Here is a 25,280-nt window from a genome sequence, read left to right on the forward strand (position 1 = left end):
TTTACAATTGTTTTATTTGTTAATTTATTTCAAAACACGCAATTTTACCCATATTATCCTTTTAAGTTTTTATTTTTCTGTAACAGTTATTACTCAGATTTTTTTCCTTCACAAAAGTCTCAACTAGAGTGAAACTAAAAGTCCTCCACAGGCTCTCCGGCTTCTGCAGTGGGAGGAGGGAAAAGAGGCTTTCTGACCAGACGTTGTGAGTGGGTTTATCCCTTGTTTCTGTGTGTGTGTGTGTGTGTGTGTGTGTGTGTGAGTGTGGGAGTTTACACCAGGCTATGTATATGCATGTGTGTGTTTAAGTGCAATAGGTGGAATGTCCACATGGCCGGTAAATCACAGGACCCGTAGAGCAGCCCAGAGAGCTGAACATTGTCTTCTAGGTTTGGTAGCCAGATTGTCATACCTCTGATTTCATCTTTGGTTTCAGCAAACACTCTCAAAAGGCAGACTCACCCTCTCCAGCATGTGCCTGTGTCTGTTTGTGTGTCTGTCTGTCTGAGTGCAATATAAGCCACCGTCTCCAGACGACTTTGTAAACTTAAGTAAGTACAATGTAAGTGTCTTTGCATTGATTGTGGCCCTTCCTTGGCGCTGGGGACAAAGACAGTCAAACATTGTAGAACAATGGAGCCATGAGCGGGGAGGATCAGCTTGCAAACATCAACATGGACTCCATTTTGATGTCAATGGCAGTTTGGGGCAATTCATGTGAAGCTGTGTGACATCAGTGTGGTGAAACATGGGGCGCTGTAGTGCTCTCCTCTCCCCCAGACACTCTCTACTGGACCCTGAGTGACTGGGGTTCAGGGGAGGAGGAGGGGTGGTGGCGGGGGGAGGTGATGGAGGTCAAAGTGTGAGCAGGAGTGTTGTAATGTGGAGGGTAGGGAGGCGGGGGTTGAGGGTTGTACACTCTGACCCAGCAGCAACGATTAAGATTGGGGGGGTCAGGTGTTTGCATAGTTCTCTGTGCAAAAGCCACCAACCGGAGCCATTTTTATTCCTCGCGGCTGGTTACATCATCATTAGATTAGCAGGAAATTGTGGTGGAGATGGTGAAATATGGTCTTTGCACCACAGCTCTGGTTCTCTACTCCTGCAGTAGCACTACGTTGTGGCAGTAGGCGGTGCAGGAGGGTGAAAAGTGACGGGAAAAATGATGCGGGAGTGAGTTGAAAATAGTTTGGAGTGTTGTGTATCCCAGTCATGTAGGTCGAGGCTGATGGGATGAAAGATGGATGTTTTTTGGGAAGCGGAGGGGTGATGGGGCAGTCGTTTGGCAGTCGGGCACTACAGCTCGTCACAGTCCAGAGAGCCTCTTTTCCCTTGATTTTTGTTCTTCCGTCCTCCCCTTTGCTCCTCCCCACTGGCCTGCCCTCTCTCTACCTTTTTTCTTGTTTTGAAACTGATTGTCTTCTACCATCACAAAGACACTTGGTTCTGATTGATTAACAGGTAACAGAAGAGGGAGAGCACAGTGTGACTGGGGGTGTCTACATCAGTCCCATTGGCAACGCTCGATCCCACCGTGGAACGGCGCACACACATATGCTGTTTGACAGTAAATGCTGGGCGCCGTTTCGGGGGGCGGGATCATCGGTTGCCAAATGGCACTGCGATAGGTTGGTTGGTCGGTCAAGTCAGTAAGAAATGGTTTCAAATTTTCGCATGACAAATATTGCAACCCATAGTAAAGGAACATAAAAAAGAAATACTGTCTTCCACATAGGTACAAATGAACACACATACACAGATTGAAGAAAAGCATGTAGACAGACATACAGGTATATTCAAGGCCGCTCGGGCCTGTGTGTGTCTCTCTGATTAACTCCAAGTAAACAGCCCGTCTTTGGAAAAGCAAGACACACATTTCAGGACCCGAGTGAGGACCACAAGCTGAGGAATGAAGATTGAATGCTATTGATTGGGAGGAGAGGAGTTTGACCTCCCCCAGCACACACTGCCCCCTACTGTCTGGATTTATATACATCAAAGAAACATGGGGAAAGGGGAAGGGTTGCAACAACACATGCACACAACCAGTGAATCCAACAGTGACGGAAATTCTAAAAACAAGGACCCCTCCAACGCCTAAAACCCAAATCCTCCCACCCTTTTTTTTGTTGTTTTGATAACCAAAATATCCCCCACCCCTTCTCCACCCACTCCCAAGTCTTTCCATCCTCCTCCTCTCCCCACAAAATCACAGGTCATTCCTGTTGGTTTCTATACAGTTATACAATATCCATGCACAAAAGAAAAAAGCGCACCTTCTTTTCAATAGGAGGTGCTGGTCTTTAATATTCTAAGAACATCAGGAGCACTTGAACACACCCAGGAACCTTCAAAAGTAACTGTGAATTTTTTTTTTCAGAGAAAAGACAACTTAAAGGCAGAAGAAAGCTAACAATGAGTAAAAGGTTAGTCCTCCTTTGGTTTAACATCAAATTTTTGGTTAGGAATTCCGCCCCAATCATGTTCTTGTCATTGCTTTGTTTTTTTTTTGTGTTATTTTCCTTTAAATGTACCCGCCTTGGACAGAGCTTTGAACTAAACATCTAAAGTGAGTAGCTCTTGCCCCTCTCTCTCTATTCTAGCCTTCTCTTCTGTCTCTTCTTTTCTCGTGTAACCCTTCACAGAAACATTCACAATGTCTTTTTCCTTTATGAAAACAGTAAGTACATGCCGTAGCAAAAACAAACAAGAGAACGTACGAGAAAAATGAGCAAACAAATAAAAGGAATTTAACAGTATAAAGCTTCAAGTCACAAGTTCCAAAACTAACTATCATAGTATCATAGTTTCATAATCATTGTTATCATTAGCAGTATTATTTTCAGTTCTAAATTACATAAAGTTTACATGAAAGGTTTTTGAGGTATTTCAGAATTAATTGTCAACACACGCCTACCAGGTCTTAGCACTAGCCAGGGGGAGAGGTCGACTGGACAGACAAGGTGGAGGGAGGAGAGAATTTGTGTCTATAAACTGTCAGTGAGTCTTCCACACTTTTCTAGTGCAGCCTCTGTGCTTGCACGCCGTGGAGAGAGAGAGAGAGACATTAAGTGGTAATATTTTACAACTACAGCCCTGCGAATGCTCAGAGCCTCTGCTCTTTTTACCCCGCTCTTTCTCTGTTACACAAAAATATCTCTGATGCGAGAGAGGTAAAGTGGCTGAGAGTCTAAGCACACCGAGCGGAGAGAGAAAAAAATAAAAACATAAAGGCTGCGAGCTACTAGAAGATCAACGATACAGTAACAAAGACTCTGACAGATTAAGGAGTAACATATAATTTTGTTTCAAATAAATAGTGTATAGAAAATGTTTTATAGACTTTCTACATGATAAAGTGCTTGTATTCTAGTGTATCAAGATGGAAAGTCAATATGGGAGAAAATGCTGACACAGCCCCCACTCTGTGTCCCTCTCTTTGGCCCCCCTTTCTGTCCATCCAATTATGGGTGTCTGAATGTGAGTGCATGTTTGTAAATGGACGTGCAGCTATATGCATGCACCCGCATTTGTGTGTGTGTGTTGGTGTGTGTGTGTGTGTGAGTGTGTGTCCAGTGCAGTCCCACCCGTGGTTGAAGGGAAAAGGCACTCAACTCTGTCTGCAAGGCAGCCACCTCCTCCTATGTGGCACGATGCAGTCTGACTGCGCTGTTTGTATGAATATGTGTGTGTCAGTGTGTCCGTCTGTAGCGATTTGGGCAAAGAGGGGGGGCTTTTTTTTTTGTTTTTTTGTTTGTTTTTTGGTTTGTGTCCCCCTAGGCAGTTTGGGACCGGTAGGCTGCAGTATCTTTGGTATTAGTGGCGGTTTCACAAACCACTCAGCTTAGTGAGGTAGCCACATTGGTTCTCACTACAAACAAATGTCATTTTGTCAGCCTAATACCTAGAGCTGAATCTAGCTATTTACCTATGCTCACTGAACTGTATACCACAAATCGATTTTAGCTCATCATCCTTTGGCGACGTTAACTCACTGCTTACAGCAACGTGAAGTTAGTCAGTACCTCTCAATCAACTCCTCGACAATGACCATCTCTTATCTAATCTGCACCGCTAATCTGACTACATTGTTGGAAATGCTACAGTTGCATCTTAAGACCATACAGATAACAATTGAGTCCCGAGCATTTACCCCCCCCACCTGCCCTCCAGTAAAACACACTGAATCAGCCAGGACATTTGGAGGTCATATTTTGTCCCCCTCCATTTTACCCCAGGGCTGGGGCTCAGCTTAAAGGGGGCTAAGGGTACCACAGTTCTGACATGAAATGCCAAAAGAGAGAGTCCTTTATTCTTCTCTTCAGCAGCTCCCTGTTTTTCTTTTTCTCCTCTTTCTCACGGTAAATGTCTCCTTCGAGTCTATATTCACATAGAATGCAAAAAAATGAAAAAACAAAAACAAAAAAACATCCTTCATTGGCCTCGGTCCTTGCATCCCTCTTTTTTTTCCTTTTAAAAAGTCCTTCCTTTTTGTTTTTGATTTATCAACAAGGTGCCTTACTTATGCACAACAGAGCACAATAGTAACAAGAAATAGAAACTTTGTGTCTATGGTACTAATTAAATACCCGCATCAATATAGAGAGGAAGAGAGAAAGAGAGGGGGGGGCAATGGGGTTAGAGGGACAGAGGAGGTAGAGAACCAAAGATAGAATGAGAGATTTTTTTCTTCTGCTTTAAAATGTGTCCAGTTATGTGTTGGAGACATTTTATTTTGTATTTGTAACACATACTGTATGTGTGGTATCTTTGAGGTTTGGTTATTGTATGCCTTAAAATCTGATTCTTTTTTTCCATTTTTTTACTACAAAAGTATATTTTAATTCAGATAAAAGCTGATTGTTGGTTGCTATGGCACACACCGCCCGTCATCAGTGGGGCGCACTGTAGCTGTGTGTGAACCCTAGTACCATATTCTCTGATTCGCATTAAGGCAGTAAGCATTGGCACTAATTATTGTAGCATTTTGACAGCTGAGTGTGGTGGTTAGCTTTGGGTTAGCTACTGATAACCCTTGTGTGGGAATAACCAGGAGATTTGGTTTGAGTCACATCTGTTGAGAGCATTTTTTTGCAAACAGATGGGATGGAAGAATGGAAGAAATGATTTGACAAAATAGGAAGCCTCCCAAAGATAATGTAAATTAAACTACATCTCAAATGTGTCTGTCTCTGCAAGCTTTCTGTTACTTTTTACTCTGTTGTACTTTTCTATTCCGTCATTGTGTAATTTTGTATTTTGTGGTTTTCTTGGAGATTTGGATTGGCTAAATAAATCCCTGCCTTTGCTAAATCCCTGCGTTTTCAGCATTCAGTTTAACCATCCCCCTCCCCCGGCTTCACCAGTGCTGGTTGGATGAGGAACAACAATAGGATAATGGTTAGCTATTGATCTGCCTTCAAAGAGCTGTGAGGGCCTGAATGTGTTGTGCCATGACTTCTCCACAGCATCTAGTGGCTCTTCCCTCCCTCTCCTCCACTCTGAGCCCCATTGCTCTGCTGCTGGATGCAGGTCTCTGCTATGGACAGCAGGGGGCACTGTTGCTCTGCCAGCACAGGCAGAACCTGGGAGGGAAAGGAGAGGTGTGCTGCTGCTGCTGCTGCTGCTGTTATGAGGCCTTTGTGTCCCCATCTCCAGTGGGTTCCATGTGCTCCTCTTACATTCTGCTTTTCATATGCAGCTGTAATGCAGTTGGCTGGATGCCCGAGCGTGTTGTTGTCGCTTGCTTCTCAGTTATTGATCAGAGGAAAAGCTCCCAGCAGAACAAAGAGCATGTCCAGACATCTCACCCGCCTCTCCTGTTGGTCAGAGAAACACAGACTCTAGGCTCAGGCTAAGAGTAACAATGACATGTCTCCCTACAGGCCTCCAACATCTGTGCAAAAAATATAGACCTGGGCCTGGAAGACCTGAGTATCTACTGCCGAGCATCTTGAGTTTCACCTTCAGGAGGGGTCAAGGCCCCGCTCTCTCTGTCTGCATCGATTCATTTTTCAATTCATTAGTTTGCCGTATGATCAGGCTGAGCTGCTCTCTGAAATGGCTGGCCATCAGGGAATACCTTTGGCTGAGGAATGAAGGAGACTACAGGAGGAAGGGGGGGAGGTAGAGGCGGAGAATTGGAAAGCCTTGTTGTTTTTTTCATAGGCTGCGTTGTTTTCTTTATGACGGCCTTGTGTGTGCAGGATGGGGCTTGGATAATAAGGCTATGTGCTGTTCTGTTGTCAGATTTATTGCCGTTCTTTCGCCCTTGTTGCTTCCGTGTGCCGGTGTAGCGGGGATGAGAGACAGAGAGGAGAGGCAAACACAAAGGAGGTGAGTTGGAAGAAAAAAGCAGAATCAGTGGCTACTTGGGTGGTGAAGGAGGCAATATGTCTTATACCATCCAACAAAAACATCAAATCTTTGGTGTCTCTTTACTTTGTCAGATGCCATAAAAATGATTTTCTTTCAAAAAAGACAGAATCAATGATTGTCCTTATGTGAGTTAATGCAGAGTGGACCTGACTTCACAATTCACCTTTTAGATTATGCTTGTTTCAGGTGAGAGCTTGAAATTCTGACTGACAAAAAAGATGATTGCATGGCACAAAGGATTTTTTCGGGCAGAGGACACATTCAGACAGCCCAGGCCAGGAAGGGTTGTTATCGACAGGTTTCACAGCCAATTTCCCATGTAGCCTGTTGTTCCAACCTGGTTCCCCGGCCCTCTGAAGGTCCTCTCCTCCTCTCAGGCCTTGGAGAAAGTGGTGGCGGATGTGCCCGGCTGCCCGGGGCTGGCACCGTGGTCGTCGTGCCAGCGGTCCACGCAGCGGCGCCGCGCGTTCATAAAGAAGTTGCTGACGGTGCTGAGCTCCAGGCCAAGCTGCTGGGAGATGGTGATCTGCATTTCCTTGGATGGGCGCTTGTTCTCCTTGAAGATGGCGATGAGTGTGCGGCGCTGCAGGTCAGTGAAGACCAGACGCTGTTTCTTGGGCGCTGTGTTGCGGTCCTTGTGTTGCTCCTGTTCTTTGCGCTTGCAGGCTTGGTGTGGATGGCAGCGGTGGGAGGGATGGGGATGAGAGTGAGAGGCAAAGAGGAGAAAGAAAACACAAAGCCAGGTAAATATACAAAAGTGATTATTTTCATGATTAGATAGCAAAGACAGAAGGTGGAGGGAAGTGAAGTAACTAAATGTATCATTAGTCAATACTTAAACACATAAAAACTAGTTTATACACCAGCAGAGATTCTACAGCTCCATCTCTATTGCCATATTAAAGTTGATTTAAAGCTAATCCATGCCTCCTGCCCAGTGGGAATATTCCTTCCATCCTGCAGAGTGCAGACAGGGAGCCAGCCTGCGGTGAGAGAAAGATGGGGTGAGGAGGGAGGGGTGGGGAGGTGGGACTGGCTGTTGCCTGCTAGCTGGAGACACTGCTGTTTGATTCAATATTAATGCAGTTTGAGTCGCAATGGGGGACTGAGTGACTGTTGCACAAAAGTAAGCATTTTGTGTGCAAGTGTGTGTGTGTACGTGTGTGGAAATGAGAGATAGAGGAGGGGCAGACGCAGGCAAAGAAAAGGTTTGGAGAGAAAAGAACAGAAAAGGTGGAGGAGTAAGACAAAGTGTGTGCATTTGTGTGTGTGTGTGTGTGTGTGTGTGTGTGTGTGTGTGTGTGTATATATAAGAGCCAAAGAGAGGAACTGAGAAGAGGAGGGAGGGGCGGCGAATGAAGGAGAAAGAGATATTGACCGACTTTGCTGTAGGAATTGGGGGGTTCTCTGTAGGGACTGAGGTCAGAATCCCCCCCAGCAGGTCTACAGTCTGCTACTTCAAACAGAGCCCACTGGAGCCCACTCTATTGAGCTCTGAGAGGGTATTTATAACCCACCCGCCCCCCCTCCCCTCCCCAAACAAGAACACTCGAGAGGTGCATGCACCGGCTGCTATGAGCCCCTTCCCATACACAGAGCAATTTTCAAAAGAAAACACACCGAGTGTACTCTTTTACGTTTGGGAGGGGGTCCGAGGGGTGGTGGGGTTGTAGGCAGCGAACACAGAAATTAATAGTTAATAGAATGTTGTATTGTGGGTAAGTGTGTTGTAACTCAAAAGTATTCGTAGGAGACGGCTGGAAAGCAGCAGACAGGTGCTGGGTAAAAAGGCAGAAACGGCGCCCAGAGATGATGTAGGAGGAGCTGTGTGTGTTTGTGTGTGTGTGTGTGTGTGTGGAAGGTTAAGGCACCACCTCTGCAGCCACATGTTCCCCTGCTGGCTGAGGATCGAATCCTGCCAGAACGGACTGTGTGTCCCTCTCAGCTTCCCTACTGTCTCAATAAAATGCAAGCAAATTGGAGAGAGAAAGAGAGAGAAAGATGCCATCCCTGTGGGGTCTCCACCTGCTGCCCATGGTATTGTCTAATACTTTCATACTCGCCTTCAATAATGTCTCACTCTCACGCTGTGTGTGTATGTGTGTGTCGTGATGCATGTAAGGACAGATTTTTTTTCTCTCTCTCTCTCTCTTATGTTCTACTTGTGTGTGTGTGTGTGTGTGTGTGTGTGTGTGTGTTTGGGAGGGAGGTTGTGATTATGCTGAAGTGGCTGGAGCCAAGCAGTGGCGCTGTGTGTCTAATTACAGTGGAACAGAGCCCATTGATCAGCCATTGCAGTCCAATCTGTTTACTACAGATGTCTAACCTGCACACGAGCCCATCCATCATATTCATATTTCACATCAACACTGCAGCTGTATATATCACACACATGTTAATATGCCACATACAAATTTGTCTAAATGCATGCTTGTATGTACAGTATGCATGTCATCATATATCTTTGATTTATTATAGGATTAAGATGATGAGGTTCTTTTATCCTTTTGAATTTGGGCTGAAAATATATTTACTGTCTCGCTCGGCTAATGCTACAAGAAGAACGGGACTGATGATTAAAGCTGTGAGGAGTCACATAAAGATTTAGTAAAGAATCGTTTGCACAATTATGATTTCCTTCATCTATCGTTTTTCACCTTTTTCGTGCACGATGTAGCTCTAAATATAATGACAAAACAAGCACTCTTTAACCCTGAACATTATTACACCTTACAATCACATAACAAGCAAGATTAGGTTGCAATGGTATGAGATTTTCACAAAAAGTATCACAGTATTACACAATTATTATTATTATTATTATTATGAGTTACAATGACCCTTAGAGTAATGATTTAAAAAAATGGAGGTACATGTAATAAGTCTCCCTATTAAAAGATAAATATACTGTAATGACTAACAGGAAAATAAGGGGGGAAGTGCACATGCAGGTGAGATTCTGTCCATTTACTTTTCTTTTTTTTTTTTATTCCGTAGATAAGCAAATATACATGTAAGATACCCATCTATTTTCATAACCCTAAGCAAGATATTATCCATTATTTCCAGGGAGAAACAGTGGCAAGTTGACTGGTATAATGGATTTATTAGAAAATAGATTAATCAGTTCACTGAGGTTCTACTTCTTTCTTCTTATTCAAATATCAATTGTGATTTATGCATATCTAGCTTTTGCGAAAAACTTAAAATTAGATTTTTTTCCACATATCACTTGGTAAGGTAGATGGTACCAAACATTCATATATGTTCCTCACATATAGTGATTTTAAATATAATGTAACTACTTATAAACTAGACACTGACAAAATGATTTAGTCATAGTGATACATTATTGTCTTATATAATTGATAAAAGTCGTATCATGTTTTTCAGTAAGCACAGAAGTCGGAAGTCAAATGTTATTAATAAATTACTGTAATTATTACTCCATATCATTTTTTTTAAATTGATACTCTTACTGGTTCTTTTTCATCACTAAATTATAACATTTTAAAAATAAATTATTTTAGAAACTAATAAATTCAGAAGAGAGGTATAATTTATTTATATTTAATTATATCTAAATGTTTTTTCTATAGCAGTAAAATAATGTTTACGACAGCAGAGTCCCAATATAAACCCAATATCTCACTAGTAACAAATCTAAAATGTCCATTAAATGAATAATATTCCTGATATCAAAATACAGTACTGAGTGAATGTAAGAATCCACGAAGAAGACAGACATCAAGAGATTAAATTGAACATTAATGAAAGCATCTTGAGGTCAATTTGTTTTCCTCAGTGGTTTAAAGATCCATCCTAACAACAGTCGGTTTAAGTATATAAAAGTAAAAATCTGTAGTAACTATTACTGGCAACGTCTATATGAAAATAGAACATAAACAAAACCAGCTGAGAAAAAAAAACACAAAAAAAACAGGCGGTAACACTTTACAATAACCATCTATGTGATGTTTATAGATGGTTTATAAACCAATTATTATTAACCATTTACAAAATTCTATACATATTTAATCTTTAAATGTTTTCAAGCAATTTCTTAAAGGCATAAGAATCATTTTGAAATAATTTACATACTTAATATGGTGTTAAAAATGTTATAACGAGTGTAAAGCTATTAATAAACTAATAATTATGTTTGTTTATGGTAAAGTAATCTATGTGGCATTTATAAATTATAGTTCAACATTATTACATTTTCTATTCACCATCCTAAATGGCCTATATACGGTTTATAAATGATGATTAAACATTAATAAACTATCTGTTTACCATTTATAAATGGTCTATTCACCATCTATAAATGATGGTTATTGTAAAGTGTTACCAAACAGGCTTTAGTAAGTAAAACTAGTAATACACATGTTGGGAATGTGCAGCTTTGATGGGTGAATGAAAGATATTAACAGTGTGAGTCTAACATTTATCATTTCCCTGATAAGTTTCTGAGAAATTCTTGTTTACATTCTCAAGTACGATTTTAGAAATGTCCACATGTGAGGATGCTCTGCTTCTTCCACACGGGACTTTCAGAGCATCAGCTCCCCACTGACCGAGGAGAAACTACCACTTCTTCTCAGCACAGACACGCTGCCATCCCCTCTGGCTCTGACTGGTGTGGAAGAGGATTCGTTTCCCAGCAGGACCAGGAGCCTAAACATGCAGCGAAGCTGTTTGAAGACCAGGGAGGAGCAGCAAGTCGTGCTGACGTGCACTGATTTACTCCACAGTCACCAGACTGAACTGTGATTACTGCCAAAGGTGAAATATTTATCTAATTATTAACTAACTGTTTGTTTGTCTTCTGCAGATACATTTTACAGCCTTTGAACATGTATAATTATTATGTAATATATGAAATAGACGATTAAAAATGTGTTTTAGTATACAGTAACCGATGCAACAGCATTTTTTTTATATCAGGACTTTGCTTTTAGAATAACTTTCCTTCCAGTTTATATCATTATCAATACAGATTTATTACTATCTCAATATTTAAGTCCACACTGACTTTTTCATTTATTTTATGCCGATTCCAGTTGACCTTAACTTCCCTCCAGTGTGTGATCTTTTTCTGCTGGGATTTGCTCTGATACTTGACCTTGCACAGGTATGCATGCCATTGCGCACGCACACACACACACACACACACAGTTTAGTAATATACCTGAAAATGTGTTTGATTGGTTGAATTTTTTTGGCCTATTTTTGCACAATACATACACATTCTATCTTGTAATGAAAATGCATTGAAGACACTTTAATGAATATTCTCAATTGTCACTGTGTGTATTTCCAGGCTGTAAAATCAACATGGAGCTATCTAGTAACAGAAAAAGGGATTTCTTTAATGGCTGATTGTGTTTAAGAAGCCAACAAATCTGGAAGGTAAGTGCTTTGGAAACTAAGTGGTCAGTATATTTAATTACATTTTTTTAGGACTTTATCTCTGAATCCTCAAAGGTTGAGATCAAAGAGGCAAAAATCTGCCCTTTTTTTTGCAAGAAGCACATAATAAGTGGGGCATGGGAGGGGTTAATGTGCCTCCACAACCAGCTCAGACAATCCCAGCTTCTCTCTCCAGCGGCGGCTCACGTCCTGCCACCTCATCGACCGCTTGCTTTGTGCCACTTCGGTCGGCAGGTGTCGCTCTCGCCGTTGGCCCCGGCTGCACAAGGGGCGCCATAGTGCGCTGCCTTTGCTACAGGCGCTGGATTTAGTAATCAATATCGATCGATCGGTGAGGAAGGGGGCCCTGATTACTGAACCAAGCTCGGCGTAGAAAAGAAAAAAAATCGATCATTGCAGCTTTTAGAGCTACAGTAGGCACCGAGCAGAGAGACGGACATAAACTCATGCACAAAGAGCAGCCGGACAGGAGCAGAAATCCTGGTTTGGTGTTGAGTGTTTTCTGAGGTGTACACCCTGCTGATACACGGCGCAGAAATGTAATTTCTATGACTCGCTATATGCTGAGAGCAGGAGCTGACCTACTTTAAATCCCTCAGGCTGCTCACACACACACAGGCTGATTAACAATCATTGTTTTAGTGCATGTTTTACATTCTAATATTATTTTTTTTAATAATATAGGCTACTCCATGAATACAACAGCAGAAGTCCACTTAATCTCCATGAATGTCAATTCAAGGGCCTCGTGCATCGACCTGAGGGGGCCACGCGCTCTTTTCTCTTAAACTATCAAATTCCTTAATGAGTGATTTTTCAACTTTCTGCTCGGATGAAAACGGGTATAACTTAGGCCTATTTCTTCTCCACTGATGACATTAATATTCTTTGCTTCACGACAAACCAAGCGAGGTTAAGAGAAAGGCCCTGGGTGTTCAATATCGATCGATAGATTCGTGAATAATTCGTGTGTGAAATTCAGTTCGTCCAATTAATTATGCCTCGGAGGGGGGGAGTGGGGTCCGGCAGAGGAGATTCATGAAGGGGTGGAGACGCTAAAACACACCAGGAAGGAAGCGTGATGATCCAGCTTTCTTTGCGGACTAAAAAAAAAAAAGAAAAAAAGAAATCCTCTCTGGGTTGGAGAGGAGGATGAGTAAATGATCATCACCTGTTCTGCTTGTCTTCACAGCTGTCTCAGGGCCTGCTCTGTCCCTGCAGATGTGAGTCCATCTTGAGCATTAATCATTTATTGATCACCGCTGCCCTTCCTGCTCATAATGAGAAAGTCAAACGGCCTAATATTATGCCTATAGTTTTTTTTTATGAAACCATGATTACACATCTGCATCTGAAATGATTCTCTCCGGCATCAACACCTACAATCCTGCAGCCCCGTTTCTCTGTAAAGCGCACGAGGTCAACGTCTGCTGATTTAATTAATTTACCAATAAACATGTTTACCGGTTACGGTTCGGAGCATTTACACACACACACACACACACACACACTGCAGCTCGTTTACTGTTGGAAGGCAGTCCTCACTAATAATCTATGCAGGGTGAGTTTGCTTGTAGTTGCACTCTTCTCTGCAGATTGTAAGAAGCATGATTGGGCAATTTGATCTTTAGGCTTCAGTCTATTTATTAAGTAACGTCTCTGCTGTTTAACATGGGCTGTTGCCTTAAAGATTGATGTATATGCGCACGGCAATCTCTGTATACTGTGGAATTTATTTCATTCAGTGCTGCAGGGCAATGCCAAGCTCTCTCTCTCTCTCTCTCTCTCTCTCTCTCTCTCTCTCTCTCTCTCTCTCGCCAGGCCCAAACACTTCCAGCTCGATAGCCCTTAATGTAATGAGTGAGAATTGGTGTTAATATACTGATAAAGCGACACAATTTGTTTGTTTGCATTCTCCAGCGACTCAGCTGCGAGGCATTTCTTCCCCAGCACTTCAATAACACTCAACCTGAACTCAGTTACACCTTCGCCCACACCCCACCTCAGTCTCAGCTGCCTGCAAAACATTTCTCCTTTTACCTTTAGAATCATCCGTCACAGCCATGCATGCACAGGACTTTACCTCTTGACTTGGAAAAAATATGTTTAATTTATGTTTCCTTGAGACGCACCTGAAAAATATCATTTTATTCAGCTCTGTTTTGACACCAACGTGTTATTATCAACCCAGTGGTAAACCTAAGAAATTGCATAGTGCTTTAAAAAAAATTCAATAATCAGTGCAGCCTGTGATGATCACGCTCCTTATGAGTTTTAGATAATTAAATGCACTCAGCCATTTAAGCGCATGATTGAGAGAAACCATATGACTGAATTTTAACCCACATTATTATTTTCTTTTGCCAGTTTAATAGCAGCCTTGGTCCGCATGTGCCATTTATTTGTATGAGTGGCTCCATTGTTGGAGTGTTACTCTTATCTGCGATTATCATTGATTTCATTCATAATTGCTTTGACCAGTTGTGCGTGATAGCGGTAATGATCATAATGCTTTATTTTGTAGAGACAGGCAGGCCTACGGTTTCATTTCCCACAAACAACAGGTGTGTATGTATGTGTGTGTGTGTGTGTTTATGTCTTTTTTTTTTTATTTATTAGCAGCTGCTTTACTTTGAGGAATTATGCTCGCATTGAATCCTGGCTGAAATGTGGCGAGTGTGCCTGAAAATGGGTTTAAAAAAGTAAAGCATTCTTCCACACTCGCACACATAAAACAAAAAAGCCAATAAATAAAAGATTAACTACTTTAAAATTAAATTCACCCCATTAACAATTAATTAAATTCTTTAACATTTATAGAAATAAGCGCCTCTGTGGGCTTTCTTTTGGCTTTGGTGTGGAGAGGCGAAATACACCCGCACGTCTTTCAGGGATTCAGACTAACTATTAGCTCCTTTTCATTTTCTCTGTAGAGTTTACACACTTTTTAAATCTGCATAAATCTGTCACAAGCTCATTTATAGTGAGGCACAAAGAAAACAGACGCGAGGGGGGAAAAATAGTAAACCTTTTCGATCTTGTGCTGATGCTTCTCGATTATCACCAACTTCAGAGTGTTTAAATCAGCTTACATTCTGTCATCTTCTTTATTTACACACATTTATCGAAACGTGTTCATATTCTCCGAATGTCAGCTGTCACATCTCTGTTAATTTCTTATTTGTCGCAGGAGAGTCAGCAAACTGATCTGCAGTCAGATGATACTGTTTACTCTCCGCGGGGAGACAGACAGCTTTTCAATATGCACGAATTTTCCAGATTCAATTCAATACAGTTCTCACTCAATCATGTAACGAGAGAGGCGACAGAAATATTTTTACACCAACCCTTATTGCGTTTATATGGTGTGTTTTCCCCACAATGCTTAATAAAGTGTATTAGATTTAAAGATATAAGGTGTTTTTATTATTCTGTTAGTCTCTTTAGATTTTATTATTATTATTATATTATTTTTATTAGTTTATTTTTTTCGAAATTTGAGTTGTTGTCTTTGCAATCAAATTATTTAATTTGAAATTAATACAATTTGTGTCTAATTCCTCTGAGTTTTTATTATTAATATTATTATTATAAATATTATTATTTATTTAATTAATTAATTTTAGGACAGTCCTAAATAATTTTAATAATTAACTCTCTGTGCAACAGTTCCGACCACCAACGAAAACAGATGTGGTAAAAATAATAATAGAAATATAATTATAAGAAAAAAAAATTATAGGGCGTAAATATTTATAATTTTAGAATTTATATTAACATGACACATTTTTGAGACTGCAGTATGTTAATCTGTAGTATATGTTGTTTTTGTCTGTCAAAAGAAAAATATTGCAACACACACACACACACACACACTGCAGAAAGCCTGAATAACTAAACTGAAGAAACAATAATCAGCGTTTTCATATCGACTCAGCAAAGCAACAAATTAAAGAAATTATTAATTTGAGAATAACCCGCAGCCTGTTCGTTATATTTAATAACATGTAATATAAAGGCTATATGCGCTCACATCGATTCATTCATCAATTGATTTCACAGTCGTTTTGTTCCTTTGTTGATCTGTGTGGGGTTGCCCAACCGGAGTTTCGGGTTGCATCTGTGGGTACGAAAAGATTGTGTGTGTGTGTGTGTGTGTGTGTGTGTGTGTGTGTGTGTGTGTGTGTGTGTGTGTGTGTGTGTGTGTGTGTGTGTGTGTGTGTGTGTGTGTGTGAGTGTGTGAGTGTGAGTGTGTGTGTACGTGTGTTTGCGGTTTTGTTGAGATCGACCTGCAGAAAGACTTCCAGAGGCTCCGTACAAACCATCAGCAGGCTCCCGTTTCCTATAGGCCCGGAGAGGTCGAGACACGGTCTGTCACCAGAAGAATTTAATAATTTTAACAATGTTTTAACGTTTTTGCCTGCTGTTACTGTAGATCAACCACCAACGAGAATATATCTAGTTTACAGACTGCAAAACTGCAGTTCCAATATCTCATTTACTCATGAATTGGCTCTCAAAATGTTACTTTTTTTCTTCAACGAGTAAAAACAATCTTTCAAGGTAGGATTTTATTTGATAGGTTCAGGGAAATAAATGCAATGTTCTTTTTCTACCCTTATTTATTTATAATTTGATAATTGGTTTCAAATTAAAGCATGTGGATCCCCGTCAGAAATAAGTGGAATAATCTAATTTTGACAGCTAATAGTAGATGAAATGTCTTTTAAGACCCTGACAGTGTTGAGTTGGATACGTGCCTTTACTCCCCTTTAATTGCGTGGACAATGTCCTTGCCATGTGTTCTTAAGCTGCGCATTAAACAAGCCATTATGGTGCCTTTAATAACCGATGGCCTGTCAGGGCGTCAGATAAGCAGCCACTACACACGGATACACCGCTGCTTCACTGCTGCTGCAGCGAGCACCGTGGACACACATTCATAACCACTTTACCCTTCCTAAAAAAGTAATCCGTTACTTATTTCCCAAAGTATCCTTACTCTGTAGGAGCAGAGACTCAGAGTTATCTGAGTGTTGATATCTCAGGTACATGTTTCTCGGTAGCCTTAGAGAAAGGAAGGTGGCATCATTTTGGGTGAGATAAAGTGGAAAATGTACCTTTTAAACTAACTCTTTTGTAACTGTCACATTATTGGAATCACACTGCAGGAGTCGCCTAAAAGACAATGCGCCGTGTGTGTGTGTGCGTGCAGGCGCGCAGGACGCACGGAGCAGACCCAGTTTTTGGGTGGCATCCCGGCGTTACATAACAGCGCGCTGAGCTCCATCGACACAAAGCTGATGTGCTGTGGTCAACATTTTAATTGCACAACAGCATGCTCTTTGGAACCGTCGCTTGCTCGGGCTCTTGTGTAAACCTCTGCAGATTGTGGCAGGGTCAAAGGACCACATTTGTTTCTTCACACTCAGACCCACAAGTCTTCACCGCACATTTGACTCCAGCGCTCAAGGACGAATAATGAGATTTAATTATGATTATCTTAGGTTTGGGCCCTTTGTATATTTGCCTGGGAATGGAGTGTGGGGGGTGACGCACGCGGTGCCATTAACCCTTTGATGCTAGCCGCGTGCATTCAGTCGACTCTGCCAGCAATTTGATTTAAAGGTCATTCTCTCCTATCGATCCGGTTTGGCGAGGGGGCGACGGAGTAGCGTAGGAATTGATCATCTAAAATAGAAGAGACGGTATTCTAGACTGTACAGTCCAGACCTCTGCTGCATTTATAATTGCTAAGCACGCCCCCCGTGTGAATTGGAAGGTGTGTGTGTGTGTGTGTGTGTGTGTGTGTGTGTGTGTGTGTGTGGCTAAAAAGAGAGAAATTGGTGAAGATGTGGGAGCAGACTCCAGCTCCTTTCGCTAATCTGATTTCTATTAAAATTACATTATTTTGAATAATAAGGTCGACTTGGTCAGAACAGTGTGGGTGGGATGTATAATGAGCGAACAGAGGTTACACGACTGTGAACTTTAAGTCGTCTGCTGCTGCTAATCCGTTTCGATCACAGAAATAGAGCGAGGCTGCTAAACCTCTCAATTTTTTTTTTTTTTAAAGCAAGCATTTGACTGTTTTTGGACCGGAGGTGTGAAGCGAGCCAGCGTGAGAGCGTGCGTTTATTAGTCATTCTGTTGTGTGTGTTATGAAGGGTGAGCTGTTAATGGGAGAAATGGTGTTGCATGGTAGGAGATGGAGGGGAGGGGGTTGCATGGCTGCATGGCGCAGCTCCAGAGATGGAAAGCAGAGGCCGGGGGAATGGAAATCGATACAGATTCAGGGCTCGCCAGATCGGCCTTAACAATGTGGCGCAGACGCACTCTATATCCCGATCACATACACACAGGAGAGAAGGAGCGGGGAGGCGACACGTATGCAGGGAGTAGCTGCTGCTATGATATTGCCCTGTGTTATGCAGCCATGTATTGGTGAATCATGCAGGAAGCTGTAAACATAATCATTTTTAGGGTGCATGTCTGCAAATTTCTCCAATTATGAATATTCATATCAGCCTACGACATGAAGATTTATGCAAGTTTAAAGTAAAATTGCCCCCCCCACCCCCTCCCCCCTCCATGCACCCTGCCTCCGCAGATAATGATGCAAAGCATGAGATGTCATTCCATCTGGTACGAGCTACACCGAACCCGGGATTTAAACAAAATAGCCTGGAGGTATAACCTGAAGAAAATGACTGTTGCTCTCCCACCGCAGGATTTCAAAGGCGATGCTTGTACATGTGTCTCAGTACTTACAGCACACGTTGCTGTGCTTAACGAACAACGAGGCTCTGAAACCGCAGCTGCACTGTTTATCCCCCCCTATCTTCCCCTCATACATCAATTATTAAAGTACCAATCGATCATTTCGCAGGCTAACATCAAGCCATCTCTTCATGAAAAAAAAATCCTGTTTTAGATTAACCCGCATCAATCACATCTTAATGCCCTATCCAATTAAACCCATTATCCCGGCTTAAAGGACCCAAAAGAAGCGTCACTCCTGTCTATTTTTATTGCTTGTTCTTGGATATTTTTGGTGGGCATCCCAAAATAAAGACGAGCTCCTCTTTGTATTCTGCACAAAAAAAAGATCCATGCGATTTAAATAGAAACCCCGGTTGGCTTCGTGCTGGACTGGAAAGTAGGGTGCAGGGTGGTGTGATTGACGCGATTGTGGATTGTAATATTGATCGATGGGTGGGAGCTGTTGGATGAAATAATGGTGTTTAGGGCCTACAAGAATGCTATTAACTATGTATTGGTAAAACTCCAGTTCACCACCTTGAATTGTCCTCAAAACAGAGAGGCGATCCTGCAATTCAGGGTTATGGATGCTTATTTCAGCACTCTGGACAGCGCCATGAAACCGTTATAAACTAAGACCTGCAGGAATAAACTGTTTCCTCATTTTAAAGATAGAGAAAATAGATTTTTAAAAAGCACATTTCTGTAGCTACTATCATACTAGGGTTGGGTATGATATTGATATTGTGACATATTACTAGATATCATATTCAATTTTGGATATTGTAATATGGCAAGTGTTATATTTGACAGGTTTCAAAAAGCTACTTTCCAATAAAAAGATGTTATTTTCTCAATCTGTTGACTGTTTTAGCTGTTCTATTAACACTTAACCCACTTAGTAATTATGTCCACATTACTGATGATTATTTAGCAAAAATCTTATTTTGTAAATATTTTTGTGAAAGCACCAATCTACCATATCGTTGCAATATCGATATCGAGATAGGTCATTGGTTGAAAATATCGTGATATTTGACTATCTCCACCCCAGTCCTTATACATACTAAGATAGATTTATTTATTTTAAAAAGCAATAATTATTGCCCTCTTTATTCTGAAAGTGTAAAATGGAGCTAATAACCTCCAAGGAAGGCAACCGGTCAACCCAATTAATATATATTTACCAAGGAAAATGAATATATAGGCATTGCAGTGATGCAGAGCGGAGGGGAAAGCGCCCATAGGGGGGGTGGGGGGTGGTGGTGGATGGGGATTGCTCCAGGATTAGGCCCGTGTAAACTGCGTGTAGTCCATTGAAACATGAATAGAGGCCTCCCACCCTCGTTCTCAACAATGTTTTTCCTCCGTGGCCCGTGGGTCTTGACCTGCACACCCTGGCACGTGCTCCGGCCATTCAAATGGTAATAAACCAACTGCTCTCTTTTTTTTTCGAGGCAGAGGGACCTTGGCATGCACCTCATCACTGTCACATGAAAGAATGAAGGCGTAGAGGAGGATATCTTGCACCAAAATGACAAGTATGAACGCGTTATTTTGGCTGTTCGGTGATTTAATTGATTACTTTCTGTGCTGCCCAGCATCTGTTTGGAAAGGTGTGAATACGACCCGAATGACCGTATAGCTGAAACCCCACAGGACGAGTGAGTGAGAGTGCGTTACACACAACAAACAGAACATGATTACAGCAAAGAAAAAGGTGTGCAATAGCGGTTTTTTTAACAGCTGTCCTCTTTCCCTGCTTTCCCGGCTCCCGCCTCCCCCCTCTGCTCCAGGGGAGAGACCAATGGGAGAGAGTGCTGAGGCGGGATAATTGATAGATGCACTGGCTATCCTTATCGATCAGGGCTGTATTGACCCGACCAAATACATTGAGATGGAGTGTGGAATTCAACACAGATGCAAAGACGAATTGTTTTCATCGTTAATGCGATCTTTAAATGCCTCCCAAACCTCACTTTGCCTGCGTCTTTCTTATGCGTGCAGCTTTACAATGAAGCTGCCTATTTATCTATACAGTAGTGGCCGAATGCTTTGGGAAAATAAAAGGCATCCCAAAGTTAAAGCTTGCCTGGGTGCTGTGGGTCTGCATGCGAGGAGCACAATAGGTGGGATGCCTGTGGGTCTTTGCCCTCGTTGCATTAGGAGATGTTGAGCGTGAAGGGCACAAACAGGCCCATCTCTGCTCTGCTTTTCGTTTCAGGGCTGGATTGTCATGTGTGTGTGCAGACACTGGCATTTTCACATTAGCTAAGCAGGGCAGCTGCATTGATTTGTGTGACTGTGATGAATTTGGAATAGTAATTTGAATTTATTGATTGATGTGGCCGAGCGAGTATGGCCCAGCCTCACTTTCAGCATCACAACCCCCCTCCAACTCCCACTCCCAGCCCACATGCGCACCGAGGATAATGGTGATTTTAAATGCAATAAGTAAAATGTTGCTCGGTGCATTTACATACAAGTCATTTGTCATTTTGCCCAAGTGGCTTTTCCTCTCAGACCTATTGTGAGTGCAGGTTAATTGGCGCACAAAAAGCTTTTGTCTCAAAACGAAAAAAATATACATATTTAGTGCATATGTTTCATAAAATATATTTTAAAATAAAATAATAGCATCTGTTACCACTGGAAGAAATTGATAGTGCAGCCCTTTTTCCCATGCTACAACCAAAATACGCACGAACGTACACACACACACACCTATAGCTGCCCTGGGCCTCACCACATTAAAATATGCAGGTGTGCACTGCACAGGACTGTGCCACTCCAACATGTCAATTGAATTGGGGGGCGGGGGGGCATCCTGATGCCGGGTGTGGAAGATATAAAACCCCTCAGCCCAATTAGCTTTAACAGCAGTGGCACTTAAAGAGACAATTGTGGAGTGTTTAAATCTTTATTTACCAGAACCCCACTAAATGCGCAAAGGAACAATTTACATGCCATTAAGTGCTTTTCAATAGGGCATTGACTGGAACTAAAATATGCCACTATATCTGCTTAATTGAACTGTTCGCTGAAATACGACACAGAAGAGCTGATTGACGTTTGGAAGCGCAGCACGTCTAAACGGGGCCTTTACACAAACATCAATGAGAGGGGACCTCTCTCACACATCTCTGTTTTAAGCCCACTGCGACGTCTCTCGTTTTCATTTACGTGCTGTTAATCAGGTGGAAAGTGTTAAAGGGTTTAAAGGGGGGCGGGAATGTGGGTTCAAATCACAGCGTTTAGTGGGATAATAAAAACCAAAACGATGGACGAAAAAGGCGTTCAGAGACACAGAGCTGAGATGGCCAGTGGTGTCGAAGTAAAAAAAGAAGGAATTTCCAGCCCTCTCTGTTATTCCAATCAGCCCACACTTCTAATCTCGCAATAATCACAATTTCTTAGTGTCAGAATGGCGAAAGAGGCCCTGAACCAACTCTGGAGACAAGATATCCCAGAGTGCAGAGGAGACAACACAGGCCAGAGAAAGACGCATCTGTTTGTGTCTCTGTCTTTCAGATCCAAATCGATCATTTATCAGTGTGCTACTCTGAAAGGGGACGCCTGGACCTGAATTATTGATCCATAGGAGGTCATGCTCCTCCGACTCTTTGGCCAGGCCTCAGACGATCCTTGTTTGCGACGACGCGCTTATTTGACAGGGAGGGGGGGCAGAGTATTACATCAAGTTTGTTTGTTACAAATGAGTCCAAAGTAAAACAGAATATTTGGGCTACAGTGATATCCATGTATTTGTTTTACCTTAACAGTAATAGCTGCAAGATGTAATCAATTTTGGTCACATCCTGCTTTGATTTCCTTTGTTTGTGTGTGTGTGTGTGTGTGTGTGTGTGTGTGTGTGTGTGTGTGTCTGAGGGAGAGCAACAGAGAGAAAGAGGATGAGAGGGATGTGTGTATCCATGCTGGATCCGTGCGTAAAAACCGCTGTATGTATAGCAAACACATGTGTGCAGAGTGGGTTTGCACCTTTTGAGGGATGCATTCTCTTTTGTTTATCACACCTAAACTGTTGCACAGCGTCTGTTTATACTATCATGGATTGTATCATCAATCAAAATATAGATTTCCCCCAACATTTAACACCCCAACTGCCATGATGAAGTTTTACTCGATACAATCGACTAATAACTTCTAGTAATGTCTGTTTGAGCAGCTATTGACAGTCTCGCCACATTGACTTCTAATTGATCCCTCCACATCACTCAGGTTGGGAGCTGTCTCCTCACTCACCTGCAAGCCTGAGCGCCGACATCCGCTGGAACTCTGGCTCCTGGAGCCACTTCCACATCCTCCTGAACGTCTCCCGGCCAGACTTGAGTTTACTCCACGGTTTAGGGTTCCGCAGCAGGTCAGACAGAGTTCCCTGGGACCGGCACAAGATCCTCTGAGCAAAGATGGCCTGGGGAATGCTGTAGCGCTTGAGCTCTGCTGTTATTCGCTGTGCCACCTCCTTGGTGTTTATCTCCTCCACCTGCCCTGACCCACCTCCCTGCCCGCCTCCTACCACCGTCTGCCTGTCCCGGTCTGACAGCATGGACCCGTTTGCCTGAGAGTGCGGATGGCTGTGATGGTGTATGCCGTTCAAGGATGTCATGAGCCCGGCCCCGTGGCCCCCCAGACCCCTGGCCAGGTGCTCCTCGCCCCGGGACAGCATGGCTGCGTGGGACTCGAAGCCCCCCGAGGAGATCATCTTGTCGTTGGAGAGGTGAGCTCCAGGACCGTAGGCGCTGAGAGTCTGCTGGGAGCTGTGCAAAGACCCGAGACCGTTGGACAGGGGGGACAGAGGCTGCCCCATGCCGGACATGTCTTTGGGGTAGTGGCCATAGAGGTTACTCATGGAGGCGAGGCTTCGGTCGTCCCTCATCAGGGTGAAGCTGCCGCTGACGTTCCCGGCTGCGAGTCGCTGGTGCGCCGGATGATGGTGAGCATGTGGGTGTGGATGGTGAAATTTCTCCGAGACGGTGGATATGGGAGGCAGGTGCTGCAGCGGCGTCAGCGTGGTGTAGGTGCTGCTCAGGCTCATGCCGGAGTCGCACGACATGGTCATTGCCGGATGCAGGGGGCCAGACAAAGCGTGGTCTGTGCGGTAGTCCCCTGCTCCCTCCAGTATCGAGGCCATGCTGGACACCATGGCTGACCGCCCGTGCGACACCAAGTTCCGATGCGACGCCGACGACTGGCGCGCATGTGGAGAGTTCATTAAGTCGCTCGTCTGATGGGAGTGAGATACACCGTGCAGATTTCCAATGTTTTCCATTGTAAGCTCCATCGTTGAAAGGATCTTTATTTCCACCCCTCTCGCCACTCTCTCTCGCTCTCTCCCTTAGCTTCTCTCCCTCTCTCACTGTCGCTCTATCTCACGCTCCTTTCCAATAAATTTTGAACGATTTCAAAGCCAAGCCATTGATTGTAGTTGCCTCTCTGCAGTCAATCCAGCATGGTTTTAAGAGATCGGGTCCCGGCCGCCACACAAACTGCGCCGCAAACCTGTGCTCGGTGCGTGAAGGTGTCTGCGCCTGCCTGGATTTCTCTCGCTGTAGAGCACCTTCTACTATACCCAAAGCGCTGCTCTGCTCTCTGTGTGTATATTGACGTGCCCGCGCTCATGTAAAGATGAGACCGAGCCTGTGCGCATGTGCGCGCCCCCGTCGTGTATCCTCGCACTCGCGCACTCTGTCTGGGGCCAACCTGACGTCACTGGCCCCTATGTCATGGGTTGTTCATGTTGCACACAGAAGCTCAAATTCCTGAAAAAGATTGCATTAGACACTTGTGAAGATAAGTGCAATCCTCCACCGTGTGTGCAACGTTTACACTGACGGATAAGAATCGACTCGAGCCTTGTTTTCTCTGATAAAACCGTTTGACACGGCGCCAGTAACACGTGATGCCTCTCTTGGAGGTTAGATATTAATTGACATGTGTCACACAGGGCCACGAGTATAATGGGGGAAGCACAAGTTAGCTTGAAGAAGAGGTCACAGCCTCCAGCTTTAATGTTTGTATTCATTAAATTGATGATTCAAGATTCACCACCACTTGCTTTTTACATCTCAATATACAAGCATAAGAGAGTAATAGTCTTTGGTTTTGGCTCCTCGACATTGCAGCAGTAATAGCAACAAACTCGAAACGCATTAAAATGTAATCATTAGATGTAGGCTATAATTTCTTGATGCCTTCTGAAATACTTTCTGTTTTTATGATGATGTAAATAAGAGTTCAAAACATGCGTTGATGACCTTTGACACGTTGAAATTATAACCAGCTTCCCAATGAAATTACACGCGCCTCTTCTCTTTTCACAATCTTTAAAAAATATATGATCAAATGTTTTCAGTCCGATGTCTCGCCGTTAACTTTCAGTAATAACTTTTTTTTCCCTCCGAGTGATTTTTTTCTCGCTACTTCAGCTCATGTAACTGACTAAATCTGTCGAGTTTTATTTCATCATCGCCACAGGGTTTGACCCCGCTTACGCATCTTTGCTCCTCAGATCCAGGCCACGAGAATCAAACTCCACTCACACAAACTCTCACATAATGTCTCAAAACTTCTATAATATGAAACTTGCTGCTCGCTGACGTCAATCCAGGTCAGCAATCCATCAATGTCAAAGCATGTATGGATCAGGAGATGCATCGATAGGTTGGTGCCTATTGCAGGAGCCCGCA

The 25,280-nt window shown here is 42.9% G+C and overlaps 1 protein-coding gene across 1 annotated transcript; it reads right to left on the reverse strand.

The window, feature by feature from the left end:
• Positions 1 to 5,597: 5,597 nt before the first annotated feature.
• onecut3a (one cut homeobox 3a) lies at positions 5,598 to 23,994 on the reverse strand. Its single transcript, XM_059342006.1, has 2 exons — positions 22,837 to 23,994; positions 5,598 to 7,044 (listed from the first exon to the last, which is right to left on the reverse strand). Exons 1-2 carry the CDS (start codon positions 23,873 to 23,875, stop codon positions 6,752 to 6,754), a joined length of 1,332 nt encoding a protein of 443 aa, XP_059197989.1. The 5' UTR covers positions 23,876 to 23,994; the 3' UTR covers positions 5,598 to 6,751.
• Positions 23,995 to 25,280: the final 1,286 nt, after the last annotated feature.

The sequence above is a fragment of the Centropristis striata genome, chromosome 9 (genome assembly GCF_030273125.1).
Source record: "Centropristis striata isolate RG_2023a ecotype Rhode Island chromosome 9, C.striata_1.0, whole genome shotgun sequence".
Classification (NCBI taxonomy): Eukaryota; Metazoa; Chordata; class Actinopteri; order Perciformes; family Serranidae; genus Centropristis; species Centropristis striata.